Source organism: Ambystoma mexicanum, chromosome 4q, assembly GCF_040938575.1.
Source record: "Ambystoma mexicanum isolate Mex_15411 chromosome 4q, UKY_AmexF1_1, whole genome shotgun sequence".
NCBI lineage: Eukaryota > Metazoa > Chordata > Amphibia > Caudata > Ambystomatidae > Ambystoma > Ambystoma mexicanum.
Window position 1 is genome coordinate 946,890,455 of NC_090928.1, and position 22,068 is coordinate 946,912,522.

General features: G+C 45.0%; 1 protein-coding gene across 3 annotated transcripts in view; it reads right to left on the reverse strand.

Annotated features, from left to right (window-relative positions):
• UBR2 (ubiquitin protein ligase E3 component n-recognin 2) overlaps window positions 1-22,068 on the reverse strand; it is a 2,523,611-nt gene that overhangs the window by 2,229,775 nt on the left and 271,768 nt on the right. For all 3 annotated transcript variants that reach the window (XM_069608499.1, XM_069608498.1, XM_069608497.1), the window contains exon 8: window positions 13,399-13,519. In XM_069608499.1, coding sequence (XP_069464600.1) covers window positions 13,399-13,519 — 121 coding nt within the window. The remainder of the gene's footprint in view (window positions 1-13,398; window positions 13,520-22,068) is intronic.

Sequence of the window (22,068 nt, forward strand, 5' to 3'; positions counted from 1 at the left end):
TTCATATGAAAGTGGAGGTAAATATTAGGTGGTTTTAAAAAAGGTATCTGAAGTTTAAAAAAAAACTCCATTTTGATTCAATTCAAAACATGATTGCAGGATACGGTGTTAAATGGACATGCACCCTACATCTCATTTACAGACCGCCCTGCCGTGCCATATCCTTTGGGGACATCACATCCCTATTAGATAATTCAAAAACTAAATCTCAAATTATCCTACTGGGGGACTTCAACTTGGGCTTCTAAGATCCGAACGACCCTACTGCGGCCAACTTTGAGAATACTTTACCTGACTTGGGGTTCTCTCACCACATTCTAGAACCTACTCACACTCAACTGGTTAGTCGACTCCAATTGCAACGTTAGCCTTCAGACCAATTCACCTTGCGCCTGGTCAGACCATCATACTATTTGTTACCTTCAACATAGAAGCTGTACATTGCCCCAAACAGTCTATTGCTCCGGCCCTGCCTAATAGAAATAAAAAGGATATAACATAAGACCAACTTCTCCCACTTATTCTTCCCTCTCTTAGCAAACGTCTGCTACCTGCTCTGACACTTCTATTATAGCTGAAACCTATAACCATGTCTTGCTCACAGCATTGAACTCAATCGCCCCAATCAAACTTAGGAAGTCTGAACCTCGTGCACATCTTAAATTCATGGTTTACACCACATTTGAAAGTGCTACGAAAAGAAAAACGCAATGCTGAAGCCAGTTGGAAAAGTCATCCTTCTGATGCCCATAAGGACGGTCTCATCATAGCTTCCAGCAACTACAAAGAGGCTATCTTCCAGGCCAAAAAAGATATCTTCAACAAACGTATTACGCAAGCAGATTCTAACACCAAAGAATTATTTAAGATTCTGAAGGAACTTGAATCGCCTGCTAGGCCCCCTGATTCTTGCACTAAAGACAGCAAACGGTGCTCCAACATACAGAAAGCACTCTTGGACAAAAGTGCCACCCTCCAAACTAAAATCAAAGTTAAGAAAAACTGTCTACAGGCAGACAAGCAACTTAATACTCCTACGACTGTAATCACCCAGGCCACTCCTAACATTAAAGCTTTCAGCTTCTCGCCACTCACTATTGCTGAAGTTGAATGCATCATTAATAAAATCAAACCTTCCAATTGTCAAGGCAATTCATGCCCAGCCCCCATTATCAAGGAGGCCTCCCACAATCTAGCCCCATTCATTACTGCCTTTATAAATTCTTCCTTCAAAACAGGTATAGTGCCGGACATCCTTAAGGACGGCTGGGTCATCCCTCTGCTAAAAACCTCCCTTGATCCCAGCCTACCTACCAACTATAGGCCCATTACCACTGTCCCATTCTTGCTCAAAATAGTGGACCGTGCCACTTACCTCCAGATCCAGGACTATCTGGAAGTCAACAATCTTCTTGGCTAAAGGTAATCTGGTTTTCGGCCTAGGCATGGGACGGAAACTGCCCTTATTGACCTAAAAACACAGATTGAGGTACTGAAAGACAACAGGAAATTAACCTTGCTATTATTACTTGATCTCTCAGCGGCCTTTAATTTAGTTAACCACCAAATCCTTTGCCAGCACCTCATATCAGCCGCCCACTTTTCTGACACTGCTACCGCTTGGATCAGATCCTTCTTAAGCAACAGATCTATGAGGGTTTTCTCTCCGTCAGCATCTGCTGAGCCTGCTACCATTCACTGTGGTAACCCCAAGGCTCCTGAGTGTCACCAACACTTTATAATGTGCTCACCAAACCATTGTTTGATGTTCTTGACTATCTGGGTGTCTCGTGCACCAACTATGCCGATGACACCCAGATACTCCTCCCCATCACGGGTGATTATGCAGTGGACACTAAAGCCCTGAATGACGTCTACATGGTTATTCAGGCATGGATGGCGCAACATGAGCTTTGCCCCAATGACAAGACAGAACTACTTATTCTGGGTTCACACCAACGTCTTAATAATCTTGATCCTTCAAGTCGTTCATCATTGATGGCATCGTCATTAAGCTCTCCAAGGACACTAAAACTTTATGAATTTACCTCGACTCTACACCATCATTGTGCAGACAAACCAACGCTGTCAGCTCAGTGCCTGCCTATAGATGCAAACTTATCTCTGCCTGTAGACCATTCTTGACAACTCCCAATTGCATTACGCCGGCTAGAACACTTGTAATGTCCAAGATAGACTATTGTAGCGCCCTTTATCTAGGGACTAATCAATCTAACCTTAACAAACTGCAAGTCATTCAGAACAATGCCATTAGAGCAGCATTAAACATACCGATAAATCACCATATCTCTAACCACAGGTGCAATCTACCTTGGCTTCCTGTTAAGCATAGAATCTCCTTGAAAACACTTGCCCTGACTCACAAGTGCCTAACCAACCAGGCCCCCATTTACTTAGCCAATCGACTCACACCCCACACTTCCACTCGGCCCATGAGAGCGGCCCAAGCTCACAGTCTATACCTCCCTAGGTTTAAACTACAAAAAGCTGGCAGCGTTAACTTCCCGGTCCTGGCCTCTAAGCTTTAGAATACCCTTCCTAATGCTATCAGAGCTGAGCCTTCCTTCCAATCCTTTAAGAGCAAAATCAAAGTGTGGCTTTCAGCACAAAACATTGACGTCATACTACGGCTACTGCCACTTTGTCAGTCACCTTAGCATTCTGCTGTATAGTTCCCGCGTATACAACGCTTGTATTTCTCTTTGCATATATCTCTTGTACGTAGATAACTTATCTTCCTGTGCCTATATTTTCGTGTGAACCTCCTATATTCTTATGCTTTAACTGTTTGAGGAACTGTTTGTATATCCCTCCTGCCTGTACATGCTTCATTCTATTTCATATTGTATGTATTTTCTTTTCATACCGGAGTCCTACCTGCATGTATACTGTAAACTGGTAGAGCCTCTTATTATTCCATGCAATTGTAACTTTGCCTCCTAAAATATGTGCCCAGATGCCCTTGGGAACGACGCGCTATATAAACGAAATGCAAATGCACCCTTTTAAATTAAAAAATATTTATATTACTGCCGCATATTTTTGGTTGCTGGTTTCCAAACGCCCTCCTATAATTCTTTGCAAACGCAACACGTTAACAAGCACAGTACCTCAACGTGCTGCGTGTGCAAAGAATAATGCGTTTTAATTTGGCGTGAGGGAGTTTAGACAGTGGCTGCAATGTCAGCCACTTCCAAACGTTCCTCACGCCAAATCGGTCGCACCAGAAAGGCCACTGCGCCAAAATGGGCACGCCAAATCGGCCTCTGCAGCGAACTGGCCGCGCCGAAACAGCGGCGTCAAAATAGGGTGTACGGCATTGCTGCCCTTATCGTGAAGGCTGGCGTTGACCACTGGAGGAACTGAAGGAAAACAAAGTGCTTGGTGAGTTTAGGAATGTGATGTTGCCAGAGCTGCCTGGAGTCCCTTCCTTTTCAAGAGAAAACTGTCCCTGGCAGGCAAGGGACATCGGATCGTAGAGTGGACTTTGCAGGCCATACAACGTGTGTAGCAAGAGGAATGAGCGTGCGCATTGTGCCCGGAATCTGTCAGGATTCAGCTCGGTCATGTACAAATTGAACTTTCTGCATTAAAACTTTGACGGATTTGTACAAGACAGTATGGCGAATTCTGTGGGTTTTGGTAAAAAAAAAAAAAAAAAAAATTGGTTCCGTTTATAAATGCAAAAATCAAAGCCTTTTACATAAAGTAAAGGGACAGTTTCTAAAGTAAAATAAAGTTTGAAAAGTAAATGCTGCGCAGGGTGAAGGGTAATATGAGGATTCAGAAAAAACTCAACTCAAGCCGAGACATGCTGTGGCATGCAAATATTAAGTCATTGGTTCTGACATCATGGCTGTTCTATATCTAGTCTAGTGTGATTCAGAACAATTTAAATACTATCAAACTACCGCGCAATTTGACTATTCAACTGAATGGATCCTTGCAGTTAGGAGCAGTCTGATAGCTCTGTAGGCATATGTGTCCTCTGAAGAGATTTATGCACTAACATAATTTGCAGGTTGGAATCTAACAAGCTTTTTATCCTCTCCTGGAGTCGATAATACATGGAATTCACGCGACTTCTTTGTAACAACGGATGTTACTGAATTTGAGTTTGAAGTTGGCATTCTTTGTATTCGACAGAGGCAGAAAATCGAAACTGCAGGTTTAAGAGGTTGGGGTCCCGTGCCATGCTGTAAGCATAGTTACTTTGCCTGCCCGCCAGGCATTGTAGTATTTTGGTTGTTTCATCAGCCCCACAGTGTTCGAATGTTATTCATGTGTTGCATAATCGACTGCAGTGTCTTGCAGTCCCTCCTTGAAGCCCTGTGAGCAGTCTGTATACCAATACTGTTTTCCACTACGGAGCGGCCGCGAAGTCGACTGCAGAGTCAAACGCGGTCTTTGGCAGTCTATGGCTGCGGCGGCTCGGACTGCCATGGAGGAAGAAGGCCGCCTCTTACGAAGCTCACACTCCCGTCTCTACTCAGGAACCTCAATGCAAGTTAGTTTGAGCAGATCAGGGCTCCTATCCAAATCAATGATAAAAGGCACGAGGTGTCAAGCAGGGCTGCCCTCTGGTTCCCGCACTTTATAACTCCTACATGTCAGATTTGAAAAACTTCGAGCAGAGAATCAGAGCGTCCCCTCCTACTCTGGGCAACTCGAAACTGTCAAGACATTTACGCCAACATTATTTTAATGGATCAGAAGGCCATAGGTCTGCAGTGGCAATTGAACAACTTGCTTGCTTATATAAAGGAAAACCAGCTTGAACTGAATAAAGCGAAAACAAAAATCTGTTTGAAAAACCATTGAAAAATTCAGAACATCTAAAGTGGAGTATTGACGGAGTACAATTGGAAAAGGCCAAGAGCTTCAGATATCTGGGCATTACTTTGAACAGCAGCCCTTCTGAAATTCCAATGCAGGAAAGCCTATACGCAAAAGCATGGCAGTTTTTCAATCGTCCCAGTCCTGAACTTTTACAGTGCAAAGGTGGTCCCTGGTCTAATATACAGAGTGGAAGCAATGCCCAACATCCCGGAAGACCTCTGGCAAAAACTAGAAGATCTTTTCTGGCGAAAAGTATTGGCTTTACCACAGTCGCTACCCGTAGGATTGATTTGTCGGGAACTGGGCCTAATGTCACTGAGTGCGACGGTTGCACGTAACAGCCTAATGTTATATAGAAAGGTTATCCTTCCTTCGCCCCCTCTGATTCTTGAGATCATAAAAAAGAAGTAGACTGAGGAAACTGCAGGATGCTTAAAGATTGGTCGGCAAAGAACAAGCTCCTCTTGGAAACTTTAGGAAGCTCTGAAGAGGAGTTGATATTCAACCCAACCAAAGTCAAAAGGCGACTATTGGAGATGGATCGGATTCAAACGCTGGAAGAAGCGCAAAATCTAAACTCACCAGAAGCTTTCCGCCGGACATCATGAAAGTAAACGAAATAAGGTCTTACCTGGCAAAATTTCCATACAAAGAAGTGCAACAAAATTTTCTGCAGATTTGCCTGAATTTGTTCTACACAAAGGAAATATTAGCCATAAGAAGCCAATCCAATGCCACAATTGTCTGTTCTGTAATTGCACAGACCAAGTGGAAACCATAAGACTTCTACTGTTAACATGTGTGGGGACTCAAGAGGATCGCACCACCTATCTCGGCCACCTTCTTAAGGATTTACAGTGTTACAATGAGGACGAGTGATGGGCCAGGCTAATGAACGGTGAAAAAGAAACAGCTGGGTGATAGCCGTTTGCTTTTTCAGAAGCTTGGCTTAGACAGGCCTGTAACGACTCTAGAAATCATGGCAGAACCAGCGAAAAACGGGCCCTGAGAGACTTTTTGGTAGTCACCTTTGGACTTTTCAATCTTTGAGGGTTTCTGACTACCTGACCGCAATGTTTTGCCTAGTCCAACAGACGCCCAAAACCAGATAAGGCCCATATGTTTTACAAATCTGTTTACTTGTAAAAATAGTTTCACAATCAAATCAAGAATAAAAGACATGTGTTGCATAGCTTAGTGGGTTAATGTACCTAATGCAGAGTAACATGCACAATCTAGATTTCAATCTCAGAATAACTCATCCTTTTACCTTAATGAAGTCAGAATTGAATTGAGCTTTGGTAATGGTGACATGTATTATTTAGCATGTCAAGCCTTGAACACAAAGCACTATTATGCAATTCAATTGCCACATGAAGGCAATTTCAGAAACACTTAATTGGGTTTGCGCGTATAGTTTACACTACCTGTAATAACGGATCACCAGATCAGGCTCTGCTTTCATGACTTTCCATTCTGTGAATGGGGGTCATAACAAGTTTGCACGTTACATTTTTGTTCCCTTTGCTTTTCCAATGCACAACAAGGTTACTGCGGTGTACAACGGCAAGCGATTCATCCAACATCGCAGGATATGTCACCGTACAAGCAGGCTGTATGTATTTAGAAAGGTAGACCCCAAACAGTACTTTAGTTGCCATGTCCAAATTCACTAATGCTGTGTTAGGCAGAAACCTGTGCAGTTCCCTTAGGGACCACTGCAAAAAGTTTAAGACTACAGGAGTAAGCAGTAAACCCAATTGGTAGCAGTCTGCACCACCCAGATTTACCTGGTAGCTGTGGCTGAGCAGTCAGACTTCTGTCAAGAAGAGTTAGGCAGTATGTAGAGTATACACAATAGGGCTAATACAGTAGCACAAGCAAACACTGACCAGAGCTTTGGTATAAAAGTATATCATTTATTTAAAAACACACTTGTAAAAATACACTGGCACTAATATGTCAAGCAAGTTCAAACAGTCACTATAAGTATATACACCTCCCTAGTTAATTATTCGACAAGTCTAGGTTAAGCCACCACTTATTTAGCAAAGCAGAGGTGAGCACGTAATCGTAGATGGCACTCCAATAATTTGTTTACAAAGGGAGAGAAAAGGCAGAATAGGAAAAAAACACAATACCAACACTTAAGAAACCACAGCAAGTCAAGAAAGGCAGGGTCTACTGTAGAGCAAAAAGTTCATAGGCCAGGCCCACTCTTGGAGAGAGCTGTGCCCAAGATCACACAGTGGAAATGCACTCAAAGTCTTTGCAGAAAAGTCAAAAGAGGTTGGATCAAGTCAGAAAGGTAATGTTAGCAGGTCCAAGGTCACCCCAGGATAGAGAGTCAAGGATTTACGGGACACCTTGGACAGGCTGTTGCAAGGGAGACCAGGCGGGACACAGTACCTGAAATGGTGAGAAAGCTCCAGCGGGGGCAGTTGTTCCTGGCAGCGGGTGCAAGTCGGGGCTTCGTCCAGGGGAAGAGAAGATCTCGACGTGGAGGAAAGCTGGAGGTCGTTGCACTGCCAGGGAAGAAACCAGCCGCGGAGTTTCCCGGTTAAAGGGTACTACCCTTTCATTCACGGTAGTGGTGAAGCGTGGCTATCCGGCCACCGGGGGGCTTGGCACGGGCGATTCGACCACGAGACGATCCAGGAAGGCGAAAAAGGCAAACTGGTTGGTCCCACCAGCTCAAAGGGAAGAAGACTCTCCTGGAAGAAGATCTCCACTGTCGTCGGGAAAGTGGTGAGTTTCGTACAGGAGGGCTCTACCAGTGGTGTCGTAGATGGCTCAGCTTCTCCCCTCTTCGGATTCTTTAGGCCCTGTGGCGACTTCTGACGTTACAGTCCCCAAAGCCCTGCTTTTATGCAGCAAAACCCCCATTCATAGCTGTCACTCAAACATGCTAAGTGGTGAGCCGGGCGGCTCACCACTGGGCCAATCACACAAGAGTGCGACTTGAGTTGCCAAGGCAACTCAGTCCAGGATACCTAATCCCCCTCCCACACATCCTGTTGACCCCAGACAGAGTGGCACCATTTGGAGTGCTCCTGTGGAGAAGCCTGCCAAAAAGTGGAACAACGGGCTCGACTTGGGTTAGAGTTTCAGAGGGTTCAGTTTCCTTTTTGGTGATCCATTAGTTACACAGGAAGGGAAGTGGTGGAACTAGGTATGCTGAAGGTGCCGCCCAATTGCAAACGCCTTCAGATTCAGTGATGCACCCCCTCTGCCAACTGCAAAGTAGTGATATTGTCTTAAATATTCATTATGAATGAAAACTCAGTATTAATGGGCCAAGAGTAGGCCGTGGCCCGTTGCAAACCATCCTGCTTCAACACAGTTTGTGGGAAAAATGGTTCAAGAATTTCTCTCCTCGCTACCAGTTTGTGACAGACGTTCGAGTCGGAATGCCTCTTCGTGCAACTGAAGCACTCTAATCATTCTTGATTGTTCTACCACCAATCCGTGCAGTGCTCATTCCTGTAAAATCTGTCAGAAATCCGAACATATATTTTCTACCGCCTATGTGCAGTCTGTTCACTCCTATGGACATTTAAGTCATGTGGGAGCAACTCTGAAAGGCTAGAAGGAAGCAAAACAGCAACCTCTTTACGGCTCTGCAGAAAGGTTAGGATGGCGCACCCTGCACTGCCACTCCTAGTTCTAATGGACATGCAGAGATTCTCACTGTGGGGAAGGTGTGTTATCCATCTGTCCAGCATCCTTGCAACTCTGTAGTCAGAAGCGAGCCACGCTGGCAGGCCAATTGGACCCCCACACTCTGCTCACTTCGCCCATGTATTGGATATATACAGCCCTTTGCTATACCCAAAGTTCCAGGCACTGTTAATAAGACACACTGCAAGAATCTCTTTAAATACCTGCGGCATAGCAGTGAAACCCAGAACAGGTGAGGGACATAAGCACTATGCCTCACATTCAGCCCTGCTTAAATTCAAGATAGCAAAATCCTAGGTTTTACAGAGGTGGGCCCACAGGAGTAGTGCATGGAGCAATGTGTTCACCAGGCAAGACCAGCAGGCAATGGTGGTCAAAATAAGAGCATTTTTGAGATTCCAACTAATTAATTCCCACTATTGGTCCCCTTAGGGTTGGCCTGTTGTCTATATCGGTATCATGTTTTCTGAGTGTATGTGGGCAATATGTTTTTTCAGTACAAAGAAAATGCCCATTCAGTTTTTGAGCCGAGTGCATTTCTCGAAGGTCGAGTACGTAAAGTAAGTTACTCGACCTGCAGGTCTAGCAGTTTAAAGATTTTTCGAGGCCTACTCTTCCCTTTAGAATTCCTGTATTTTTATATTGCACACCACCTACAAAAGTAGCCCATTGCACTGCATGGTATCCATCACCCTAGTTTTTTTTGTTTTTTAAATCTTTTACACAGAATGACATGCATTACTTACTTAGCGTAATAGCATTTCTGATGATTGTATCTGCTTAGATTCACATGCTGTGCATATAGTCTGACATCTAGTGTTAACCACAGAGTATTGCATCTTGTCTTTCCAGGATCGAAAGGGGACGTCGACATGGGCGTGCCTGTAACACTATCCCTAACATGACGAGTCGTGTACCCAAAAGCACTCTGATTGTATTTTGCTGCTGTGAGGGAGCCTTATGACTATCGTCAGTGAGTACAGAAAAGAGAGAATAGTAATAAGATGTCTATGTTCCTTCCATCTGAGCGGGGAGGAAGGGTGGGCAAATGTGAATCCAAGCAAATACAGTCATCAGAAATGATATGTTAATAACTTGTACTCTCCATTCTTCCAAAACGTCATATTTTGGTACATTTTGTATTGCCTAAAATTCTCATTGCGTGCTTTCTGCACTGGTGCCATGTGGCTCCCTCTGTTTTCTTTGTTGTGCTGTCAAGTTAATAAAAAGAAGTTTTAAAAAAAAAAGAAATGATATTACGGTACCCTGAGTTGGAGGTGGGATGTGGGAGTGAAAAGATATTTTAGTACTGCTTGTCCAACTTGAGAATCAGACCTAGAATGAGTGTCTAGGCAATAGTTTTTGTAAAGGTGTGTGCAGAACTCCAGGTTCCTGCTTTTCAAATGGTCTCTAGGGGAACATTTGCAATGAATGCTATGGAAGCCCCAGTGCCTCGAGTAGAGTGTGCTCTAGGCTTGAAGGGCAGTATGTTCTTAGCAAGAGTATAGCAGAGTGTGATGCAATTGACAATCCATCTTGAGATGGCTGATTTAGAGACAGGATCTCCTTCTCTACCAGCTGCCACTGAAACGTAAAATTGGTTTGTCTTTCTTAGTGGTTTAGTTCTTTCCAGGTAATACATGCCTACCCTGCGCACATCTAGTGTGTGTAGGCTTCTTTCCGCCACGTTAGTGGGGTCCTGGAAGAAAGTTGGCAGTTCTATAGACTGGGTTACATGGAAATTTGAAATAAATTTCGGCGCAAATTGAGGGTGAATGCGCAGAACCACCTGAACTGTAACAAAAGGGTCTAGAACTGAAAGGGCCTGTAGTTCATTGACTGTCCGTATTGAAGTGACTGCCACTAGGAAAGAGCTTTGAGACTTGCTTTATGTATAGGCTCAAAAGGAGACCTCATAAGTCTAGTCAACACCACATTTAGGTCCCATCCGGGAGCCGGGTTAGAAATGGGGGAGGAATCCTTTTAACCCCTTCCATAAAAGCCTTAATAACTGGTATCTTCGATCATCCTCTTACTTTTCCGAACCTCCCTCCTGGACTTTTCTCACTGGCAGCTCTCTGCATTGGCGCCTTCGTTAAGGAGAAATTTCATTTCTGTGCTTAATTTCCCCCCCACCTTAGAGACCCCCAGCTCTTTTGCTGGACTAGGACTTTTTAATGTTAACTCCTGAGTGAGTAGGATCTTTTTCTCCCTCCCCTCATGTGTTTCCCAGATTTGGATTTCATATTTTCACTATTTTTGGAGTTTGACAATCTCCAAAGGAATCTGCTTTTTGTATAGTGACACAGCACCTTCAGTGCCGTGTCGCAGAGAAATTCTCTGGATTTCTCTTAAGGTTTAAATACCTTTTCTTGGGTAAACTACTGTTCCCAATAATAGTAAGGTGAAATTGATCTTACTCACCTTTCTCTTTGTAGATAAAGCACACACCATCTTATGTAGAGTGCTGGGGGGTTACTTAGTACCCCTTGTTCCTATTTTCTCATGTAACATTCTTTGTTACCCTCGCTACTTTAAATAGCTGGTGGCAGTGGTTTTATTTTTACTACCATTGTGCTTTCCTACCGCAGGCTGAACCCTCAGCTGCAGTACAGCACCAATGGGTGTCAATTGTCAAAAGGGACAGTCTTCTTTTTTTGCCATTTTCTGTTTGTGAGGTCTTTCTTAGCTATTACTCTGTGCGTGAAGACAGATGAGCCCTCTGTGTCTATTGCCTTTGGCAGCCTTCAGCCCTGAAGCCCACCCCTGGCTCCAGTGTATCTGGAAGGACAGGATGTGAGCGAGGGTCCCCGAAACTCCCCTGTCCTTTGTCTCTACGCGTGCCTGAACGAAACCAGTCCTGATTGGAAGGCTGGCTGTACTGAAGTCTATGCATAATTGTGAAAACTTGCTTAAAAGGTGAGGGTTTTGGGAATAGAGGCAGAGTCAACCACTGGAAGAAACATCTGAAGAGGAAATCTTGAAGAGAAACCGCTGGAATCCCCTGGACCGTTGAATTGCCTGGTGAAGCCCTGCTGCTGTGCTGACCTCTTTTCATATCGACAGACAAGCTCAGGACGGGACGACTTCTTCCCTTGGGGTAGTGGGATCAACTTACCCAGAGACAAACTCCACCTTGGCGCAATCCCCAACTTGCTGTGTCTCTCCGTTGCTGCAGAAGCCCAATGCCAGGGGTCGAGTGTCCATAACCGAGTGCAACGTCTGCCCTGGAACAAATCCAGCTAAAAGCTCCAGAATCTCCTCAGGACACTCCAAAAGCAGGAAATCCAGATCCAGAGTACCCTCACCAGAGTGTAGGACAGAGGGAGCAACGAAAGTCCAACCAGAGTTAACCGTTCTATATCAGTGCTGTATGCGAAGCGCCGCTGAATCGAAGAGCCCCCGTAGCTGCCAATGACTTTCCCGAGGACCACTGCAGAAGCCCTCCAAACAACCTCCCTATTGTTCATAGGACCGAGGCTCAGGAACGAGGGTCTGCTTGGCTGTAGCAAGATGGAATCCAGCTGGACCACCTTTAAACATAGGTGCTGTTTGGGCTTCGGGGTACTTTCCTTCTTGCCTTAAGCCGTGCTGTCTCACTTGAGATTTGCCCTTGCTTAACTTGAGGAGTTGATTTCAACTCCCCTTGCACAGGCCCTTCTGTTCCTGCAAGTGATTCTCTGAACTAACTTTGTGAAAGACTTTATACAAGAAGTGCATCAGAGCTATACACGTTGCCCAAATGACTTTGGGCGTCCTGGCTCCGTAAAGGCACTCTTCTAAATCCATTGATTTTGGCATTGCTTGTCCCTCCATAGGTTGCATCTTGTTGTATACTGTTACAGTTGGGAAAGGCTTACCTAGATTTCATTGGAGGATTCATTGGTCCTCACATTATAAGAAACTGTTCTAACCTTTCTATTTTTTCTTAACCCTTCCCTTCCTGAAACTCAGAAGCAAAAAAGTATATTGGTGTTTATATTACTGCAATACTATCCTTGTAATTGAAGTCACTTCAGGGTGTAGGAGAAATGTATTAGCATCTCCAAAGAGTATTGACCAGCTTTATTGATATTGAAAGTAATTCCAAAGTCTACTTGAACTGTTACAATTGACCTTTTAAAGAATGCTTTATTAAAACTGATGTTAAATAAATAAACTATTTATAATTGAAACAGAGTGTGTTACTTGTATTGGCTGATTTAATCTGTACAGCTCACATTGACCCCCTCTTGAGATATGCCTGGATGCTCAGTCACATCAACTTGTGTAGTACAAACCTATACCAAAAGGTGGGTTACGTAATACCAAGAATTAGTTGTGTAGTCTCACACTGTGACAGCACCTATTCTTACCCAACAGCCTCACACCCCTTCCACCCACCCCAATCCCACCATAGCAGCCTATATGAAGATACAAAGGTCTACCAGTAGTTCCCCTTTCCAATTTCCAAGGCAGCCAATTATTTTAGTAGTTTTTCAACTTGAGAAATGACTTTTAGCACCCCAGACAACATGCCATGGTGCTAAAAACCATCAAACCCTTACATACCGCTTTGACAGTCTGTAACGGCCCACAAACTTCAAATGCCCAATTCTTTTATCTTGGTCCACGGACAGTTACTGCCTGGGAAAGCCCACCAGCAGAGGTGTTCTTGCTTAAATGAAACCATGTAAATAAGACATTTGGTTATAAAAAGGCATTTAAGAAAATGCTTGTCATTTTAGTAGATTGTGCAAATGGAGATTGCAAATAATGCATTGTTTCTCAGATTTAAAAGAGTGAACAATTATTTCAGATGTGCTACAAGTTGTACACCTAAAGGTAAGCACACAAACACGGTTGTAATGTACCTACCTGAATAGCTGATACTGTGACCAAGCCAGGTTAGGACCTTCAAAGCAAAGCTCTGGTGTGCAACAACAGATGAATGCATGACTTGCACCTTCAAAGGCTTTGACTGGCGGCTGGTATTTCTCTGAAAAGGTAAAGCAGAGCACCATTACAAGAAGTTCCTTTGAGAAATGCTGACTTTGGAAACAAGTTATTAACTTCAGTTACATAAACATAATACACATGTAATTCAAATCAAGAAAAAGTCATATTATAGGCCCATTTCCCTGCTCAATGTTGACATAACATTTTTTACTAAGATCCTGTTAGGCTGAATAAATATATGGGAGGATTAATAGAGCGATCTCAGACAGGATTTATGAAACAACTATATTAGAACGCTGTTAGATATATTGAGTTTTCCAGATTCAGAGATCAAAGATGCTTTGCTAGTCTTTTTAGATGCTGAAAAGGCCTTAGATAGGGTAAATTCGAGGTTCTTAAACTATAAGCTGTCAAAATTGGGATTTGGGCCTCTGTTCATTAAGGCTATTAAAGCTTGTGGGATATTTCAACCCATGCCAATGCACCTTACTACACCCCTTTGCCAATGGGAAAAGAAAACTGCCAAAAATGGAGGCACTAACCCACATGCGCGCAAAATCTGCAAAACTGCGCATGGTTCGCTATCACAAAAGGCTGCACACCCTGCCACACAAAGTCAAAGTTGGTGTAAAAACAGGAATCGCTGAATTTCACCTGAAGCAAGGCCACAGGAGGGCTAAAATCTGAACATGCCCTTAAATACAGCCTTCTAATCAGCGGCAACCTTCAAAGTGCTGTTTTGGCGCTAAATTCAGTCATTTTCCCAGTGAATTATTGAAAGGAAAAGTGTGCTGAAATCATAGATTCTCCAGGCAGTCGGAGGAATCCAGGCCTCACTGCCTGACAGCTGCTTAAAGAAATTAGCTGTCAAACCCAGTTTAAAGGTGTTTCTTTTTCTGGAAGAAATTGCAAAATGTGCCTATTTAAAGCAGGTTTGTGAAGGGCTTAAGTCTTTTAAATGTCCAAATCCCTTAAACTGTGCTTATTTTTATATTTGTTAAAGAAAAGACTTTATTGTGAATCTTATAGTAATCCAGTAGAAGTAACTGCTTAATTCTGATTGGACAGTGCCCGGGCTGCGAAAGTTGACATCTCAGCTCGATACTCTCTTGAAACAGGAAGCCTAATGGTTCCCGCATAATGACAACAAGCAGCACACTGAGACCTCAGTAGACATTCGTTTGGGGCTGAGCCAAAAACAATGGCAAGCTGCCCAACTGATCTATACAGGGGAGATTCCCTCTCCAGGAAGGGGACACACCTCCCGGATCAAAAGACTGACAGCTGAAGGGGAGGTACAAAGAAAAAAAACCTGCTGGGACTGTTATTTTATTGTGATTAATGTTGAAACTGTTTAACTGAGCAACCTAAAGAGGGATACATCTGAAAATTGGTAGACATTATCCTAATTTCAGGCTTTTGATTTGAAGACATTGATGAAACCTGTACCATTTAAGGTACCAAAGTTACGAAAACATTCTCATTATAGCCGAGCGATTAATGTTGCAAACCTAAGATTGTATGCACATGATACACTGATAAGCGCCCAGAGATGTACCGAATTAGAAATGATTAATCAAAACTGTTATGGTTGAAATTGATAAAAATCCGTAGAATGACAAAGACAGCTCTGAAAAAGATGGGGATTGAATGTGAATATAGACAATCAAATATGAAATGTATGTGTCCGATTTTATTAGGGTACATCATTTTAGAAACTTACATTTGTGCAAAAGTATGTTTTGGTCAAAATCAATGTGGGAGTTCCCAACTCCCATCGTAAAGATGACAGCTCTGTTCTGACTGCCAAACAAAACAAAGCATGTGCCTGCGGCCATTCACAGCCGTGGGGGTGTGTTTTGAAATTCTGCCCACACCATAAAACTTGGTGATGTCATTTGACAGTATAAATATCGCAACTTCACTTCACATAGGGAGACTGTTTCCAGAACACATCCAGATTTCTGAGCACCACCTTGTTCCAGAACTCTTCATCTTGTAGCCGACTCCAGACTTCTTCGAAGATCCAGATTTCTTTGCAGAATCCAGACTTTAGCATTGCTGAACTCTTGCTAGCTAGACCCAATTTCAAACATCCAAAACTTAAAAGAATAATTCTGATTCAGCTTGGCTTGCTACCATTCAGACTTGCCCGGTGAAACTTGCATCCTGTAATCTATCGTGTCCAGTGACCAGAAGAGCCCATCCAAAACCAGTCTGAGGTGCAGTCCAAAATTGACCAGAACCACGCCGCTGATCCAATCCCTCCAGAGGTGCCCTGCTGACGGTAAACCTGACCCGATCCAATGACCAGAACCTGACAGTTCAATTTAATTACAAAGGTGTCACGAACCTCGCCCCAAAACCCCCTCTGGCAAACCCATTGGCCAGGAGGAGTCAGGACTCAGGCCCTTAGAGCCTGGCACCCTCTTCAAAAGCCCTCCTGGGGCCAGTCCTGGCACCTATGGCGCCAGGCTCATACACCATGAAAAACAATGTGCTTGGGAACTGCTTTATTGTATTGTCAGCCAACATGAAGGCATCCACATAGCTTGGTTCCAAGAAACCAAGCTATGCAGTCTAGTGTTTTGGGTGTGGTAGCCTAGGGACTACTTTACCTGGACTATTTTGTTGGGGCTATTTAAACCACACCCGAGCAAGACAACACGCTTCGCGTTACTTTGCAGCTTGCAACGTGATGCTCACCGTGTCCAGCTACCCCCGAACCTCAGAGAAGCAGAACCTGCAAGGAGACAAAAGGAACATCATTAGCAGCAGCATCTTACCTGCAGTCTTCATCTTTAGCCACTCGCAGCTCCTGAGAACAGCTTCCTCGAATCTGCACGCCTCCCGGACAGAACGACCTGAAAGAGGAAGATAGAGGCAACATTAACGTAAGCAGTGGAGACATTTGCAAAGTAAAAACTGCTCAAAAGGCTTACCTGGCAGGTCACCTCTCGGCTGGCACCACTCCGGACATTCCACTCGCGCTGAAGAACACTGCGACCTACAAGGAAGGAAAACACAGGTTAGCAAAGGCAAGACTTTGCAGCGCTGCACATAGCGCTTACTTACAGCATCATAGTGCTCTTAAATCGTCATCATTTACCAGCGGGGCTCAACCAAGCCAGTTCGCCGCGCTGAAGCTCATGCATATCTCAGGGAGAAAAAGAGACATTTTAAAACAAAGAAAGGCATGCAGGATATCAATAATACTAAAGAACAGCAATGAGACCTACCTGAACAATATCAAACGGGCCAGCATCAGTGAAGTAACTGGGCTGCACACGCCCACGAAAGACAACACGCCCCTGCAAGAAGGCAGGACAGAGAGCACGCCTAACTCTGACACAAGGTGAGGAGAGGGCCCCAGACGGGCTGAAATCATACGGGGGTGGAAGGAGGCTGCTCCTTCCACCCCGTCAGTCTTGACCCACAGTCGTCCTGTATTTTCAGGCAGAACCTTCCCCGCAGACCACATCTGGGCAAAGCTGAGAAGTATACCAGCGAGTAACCCGGCTGGGTGGCGTCCCTGTGGATACCAGGTGAGCGTAACGGAAATTTAAGTATTAATAGGAAGAACAGTGACCCATAATATATCTGCATTGTATTATCCCAATCTCAACCCATCCCATTTTTAAATTCAGAACCCTAATATTGTTAGAACCATTGCACTGATTTTTCTCTCATCTGTGTTATTAAACCATAACCCATTAGTGATTTGGATGAATTAAAGTCATTTGTGTGGCATTCTCTTTCAAAGTCATTAATATAGTGTAATAAAACCAATCTGTCTGTTAAAATCTAATTTCTGTTTTCATTTTCGCACCTATTTCTAAAAAACACCTCTCACTAAAAACTCTATAGCTTCTTCAATTTTAAAGATAAAACAAAATTTCAACTCTCAATAATAATAATAATAATAATAATAATAATAATAATTAGGCTTTTATATAGCGCTACAAACCCTCAGGTATCTGAGCGCTGCTTATTATTACCCACGGTGTGTGGTGCTCATTTATCGACCTCGGAAGGATGAAAGGCTGAGTTTGGCCCCGCCGGGATTCGAACCTGCGTTAACAGGCTCTGCACGGGTGTCAAAGCGGGCGCTCTACTCGCTGTGCCACTTGACCGGTACCTAAGACCCTTAGCTACATCCACAATTAAAATCGCGGAACCGTGTATTTGACCCGTTTTTTTCAAATATTGCATAGTAAAAGTTTGCTGCGAATTGACATTTTAGACAAAGTTTCCCACATGTCTTTTCCCATCCAAAGGTTTCTTCAATTCCATTCTGATCTAAAGTGTGTACGGTTGTTTATATTATAGCTCATGTGTGTTAAGACCTATTTAGTGTTGCTTTCATCAGAATTATAGTAACTTTTTTTATTGAAAAAGTTGTTATTCTATTGAGGATCTGAACCAGATACCATGGTGGGTACAGATTGAAATGCAAACGTTTTTGCCATATGACATTAAGTGTCTATATTCAGTTGGAATTTTACCTGGCGCGCACCGAGGGAAGCACCAGGAAACACCTCTTTGAACCTCCCGCTACTCAATTCCTGTTGGAACTACGAACTACGTTTACGAACTCGGAACAAGCTCAGAGAACGTTAATTTCACTCTACATAGAGCGTTATTGTGTGTGGTTTTTTAATTAAGCCACGCCCACAGGAGGGCAAGGTTACAAGAACTGCCTTCTGCGCGCACCAGCGCGCGCACCGAGGGAAGCACCAGGAAGCACCTCTTTGCCTCTTCGCCGAGGAGGCGAGGCGGCGAGAGAGGTTTTGTGGCTTCCGTGTACCTCGACTGAAGGACTGAAATTTGATTTCTGTGATAATGTTGACAAGATCGTCAAAATTAGGCATGTCCCCGAGAAGCCCTCCTTTGCCTGTTATAGTTAATTCACTCGTTATGACTTTCCCCACTTTTTACGAGTGTTCAACTCCGGTTAGTGGACCAGGCAGAAGAATAAGTTACTTCTTATCTGGTAACTTTGTTTCGACGGGATGTTCCTCTGCCGTATTCCTGATCTTTGATAATACGTTTCCAGCTTGCTGGCCTTGGAATTTTTTTCTGTAGAGGGCGCTGCGCATCGACGTCCGCCGAGTCGATGTCCCTCGACGGCCACCGTATCGGCGCCGATGTCACCATGCCCATAAATAGACACGCGCTGTGTCCGTTGCTCAGTTCCCTTTTGTAGCATTAGAAAAGACATGCCTGAATCGGTTAGTAACCTTGAAGGAGCGAACGCTGCAACCACAAGGGAAGTTATCACTGCGGGGATGGATGGGAGGGGCGATAAGAAATACGTCGGAGGAACATCCCGTCGAAAGAATGTTACCAGGTAAGAAGTAACTTGTTCTTCGAAGTGATTGTGTCCTCCGACGTATTCCTCATCTTTGATAGACTCCCATAGCAGTGGTATGTAATTGGAGGAGGGAGTGATAGTGTTATGTATCCCTTTAGGGATGGACCGAATGTAATACAGCCGTGCCAAATCTGGTCTCTTGAGCAGTGGAGGAATCCAGATTGTAAAATTTTGTGAATGTATGTGCGGACGACCATGTGGCAGCCGCACATATGTCCCGGACCGGTAGCCCTCTCTGGAGAGCCGAAGAGGCTGCGATACCCCTGGTTGAATGAGCCCTGAGATTTTGGGGTGGCTCTTTCCCTGCTAGTCTATAACATTCCAGAATGGCCAAAATAATCCACCTGGAGATGGTTTGTTTTGTTATGGGTAGTCCCAACTTGTGACCCGAGTATCCTACAAACAGTTGGTCTGCTTGCCTGATCCTAGCCATTCTGCGGATGTAAAAGCTGAGAGCTTGCCTAGGGTCCAGCCTGTGTAGCCTTTTCTCCTCTTTCCCCGGATGGGGAGGAAGGTAGAATGAAGGCAAGGTCATTTTCTGAGTAATATGGAATTCAGAAACCACCTTTGGGAGGAAATTAGGCTTCACCTGTAGGACAACCTTGTCCTTGTGGAAGATTGTATGTGGGGGTTTACAGGAGAGAGCCTGTAGCTCACTCACCCTCCTAGCAGATGTTAGTGCTACCAGTAGGACAGTTTTAAGTGTGAGAAATCTCAATGCGCAAGAGTGAAGTGGTTCGAATGGAGTGCCCATTAAGAAGTTTAAGACTAAATTTAAGTCCCATAATGGAACCTGGAATGGTTTTGGAGGGTAAACATTAGTTAGACCCTTGAGAAATTGTACCACTAGAGGAATTTTGAAATACGATGGTTCCTCCGCAGTGCGCTTGAAGATAGAAAGCGCTGCGAGATAGCCTTTTACAGTGGCAACTTGAAGGCCTGAGTTTGCCAAGTAGAGTAGAAACGATAACACTGTTGGTGTACCGCATGAAAAAGTGTTGATATTCTCTTCCCTACACCAGCTGCAAAACTTGTTCCAACGGCAGCGGTATAAAGACTTTGTTGCTGGTCTTCTGGCCGAAAGCAACACCTCCATGACGTCATCAGGGAGATCCCAATCCTTGTACCTCAACCTTTCAGAAGCCAAGAGTGAAGGTTGAGGGTTCTGGTGTCTGGATGGAGAACCTGACCTCCCTTCTGTGAGAGAAGTTTCTCCTTGAGTGGAAGACGGATTGGAGGGCAGATGGACATATCTAGAAGGTCCGGGTACCACGTTCTCCTGGCCCAATCCGGGGCAATTAGGATCATGGTTTTCCGGAATCTTCTCAACCTCCTGATCATTTGAGGAATAACAGGGACTGGTGGGAATGCGTAAAGGAGTGGAAACTCCCAGTCCACTACGAACGCATCTCCTAGAGCTCGTCTCGGGGGAAATTCCCTTGAACAGAACAGATCGCACTTCCTGTTGGTGCTTGTGGCGAACAGATCCACCTGAGGGGTTTCCCAAAGGGAGAAGATCTCTTGAAGGACTTCCTGAGCTAGCTCCCACTCGTGGGAGACTGTGCTCTGCCTGCTCAGAGCGTCCGCTGTCAAATTCTTCTCTCCGGCTAGGTGGACTGCCGATAGAGAGATTCCTTCCCGAATTGCCCAAAACCAGAGCTGCATTGCCTCTCTGCACAGTGGCAGTGATCCTACGCCTCCTCTTTTGTTGAGGTAGCGCATGGCCACCGTGTTGTCCGTCATTATCAGGACATTTCTCCCCTGTACTGATGGCAGGAAAGCTTTCAGAGCTAGTCTGATCGCTCCCAGCTCTAATAGGTTGATATGTAGTCTGGACTCCGATGGAGACCAACGACCGCTGATGGTCAAGTCGTTGGCATGGGCGCCCCACCCTGTGAGCGAGGCGTCTGACTACTGTAATCTCCGGCCATGGTTGCCAAAACAGTTCTCCTTTCAAGATGTTCTCTGGATAGGCCCACCATTGAAGGTCGTGGGCTACCTTGTCTGGAATACGGAGGAGGTCTGTCATTCTCCCTGAGAATTGTGACCACTGACTTCTCAGTGCCCACTGAAGAGATCTCATTCTCAGGCGAGCCTCTGGCACAAGGAAGATGCAGGATGCCAGGAGGCCTAGCAACCTCAAAAAGTCGAAGGCTGGGAGACGCTGGGCATTTTGAAACTTGGTGACCATCTGTAGAACATCTTGAGCCCTCACCTCTGGTGGCAAGGCTTTTCCCCCCAGGGAAGGGTCCAGGACCGCTCCAATGAACTGGAGTCTGAGATGGCATCTTCTGTGACTTCCTTAAATTGAGGGAGAAGCCCAGTCTGTGAAGGAAGAGGCAAACATAATCTAGCTGGGTCTGGGCCTGTTCCGAAGATACGGCCCTGATCAGCCAATCGTCCAGGTAGGGATAGACGTGGATCCCTTCCCTCCTTAGACTCGCCGCCACTACCGACATCAGCTTGGTGAAGACCCTCGGGGCAGAGGTCAGCCCAAATGGCAGAACTCGAAATTGATAATGAAAGTTGCTAATTGCGAACCTCAGGTATTTCCTGTGCTTGAGATGGATTGGCACATGGAAATAAGCATCCTGAAGGTCCAGAGATACCAGCCAGTCCTGGAGCTGGAGGGCCTGAAGGATCAGAGAGAGAGTTACCATCTTGAACTTGTCCTTCCTGAGGAACTTGTTCAATTCTCGTAAGTCCAGGATGGGTCTCAGTCCTCCGTCCTTCTTTGGTATGAGAAAGTAGGGGGGAGTACCAGCCCTTGTTCCTGTCCGCTACAGGTACCGGTTCTATGGCACCTTTCTCTACCAGGTCCATAATTTCCTGGAAGAGGTTGCGGATCTGGAACTTTTAGGGAGCTGTTCCCCGGTGGATGACTGAGGGATGTGTAGAAAGGGTAGGCAGTAACCTTGGCCAACTGTCTCCAACGCCCAAGCATCTGACGTTATAGCCTGCCATTCCGTCAGATGGTGAGTTAACCTGCCCCTTACAGGTGTCTTATGTGTGAAGGCCTCAGAGTGGTTTGGGGGCGGCTGGTGCAGATGCCGAGGGTAAAGAGGCACCTGCTGCTGCTGCGGTCTTAGTACCTTTGACCCGTCCACCTCGGGTGGATCCCCTTTGGCCCCTTTGAGCCGCTTGTCCTCTGCCTTTTCCGAATGCGGAATAATAGCGAAAGGACTTTCCTCTCACAGAGGTTCCTGAGGGGCGAA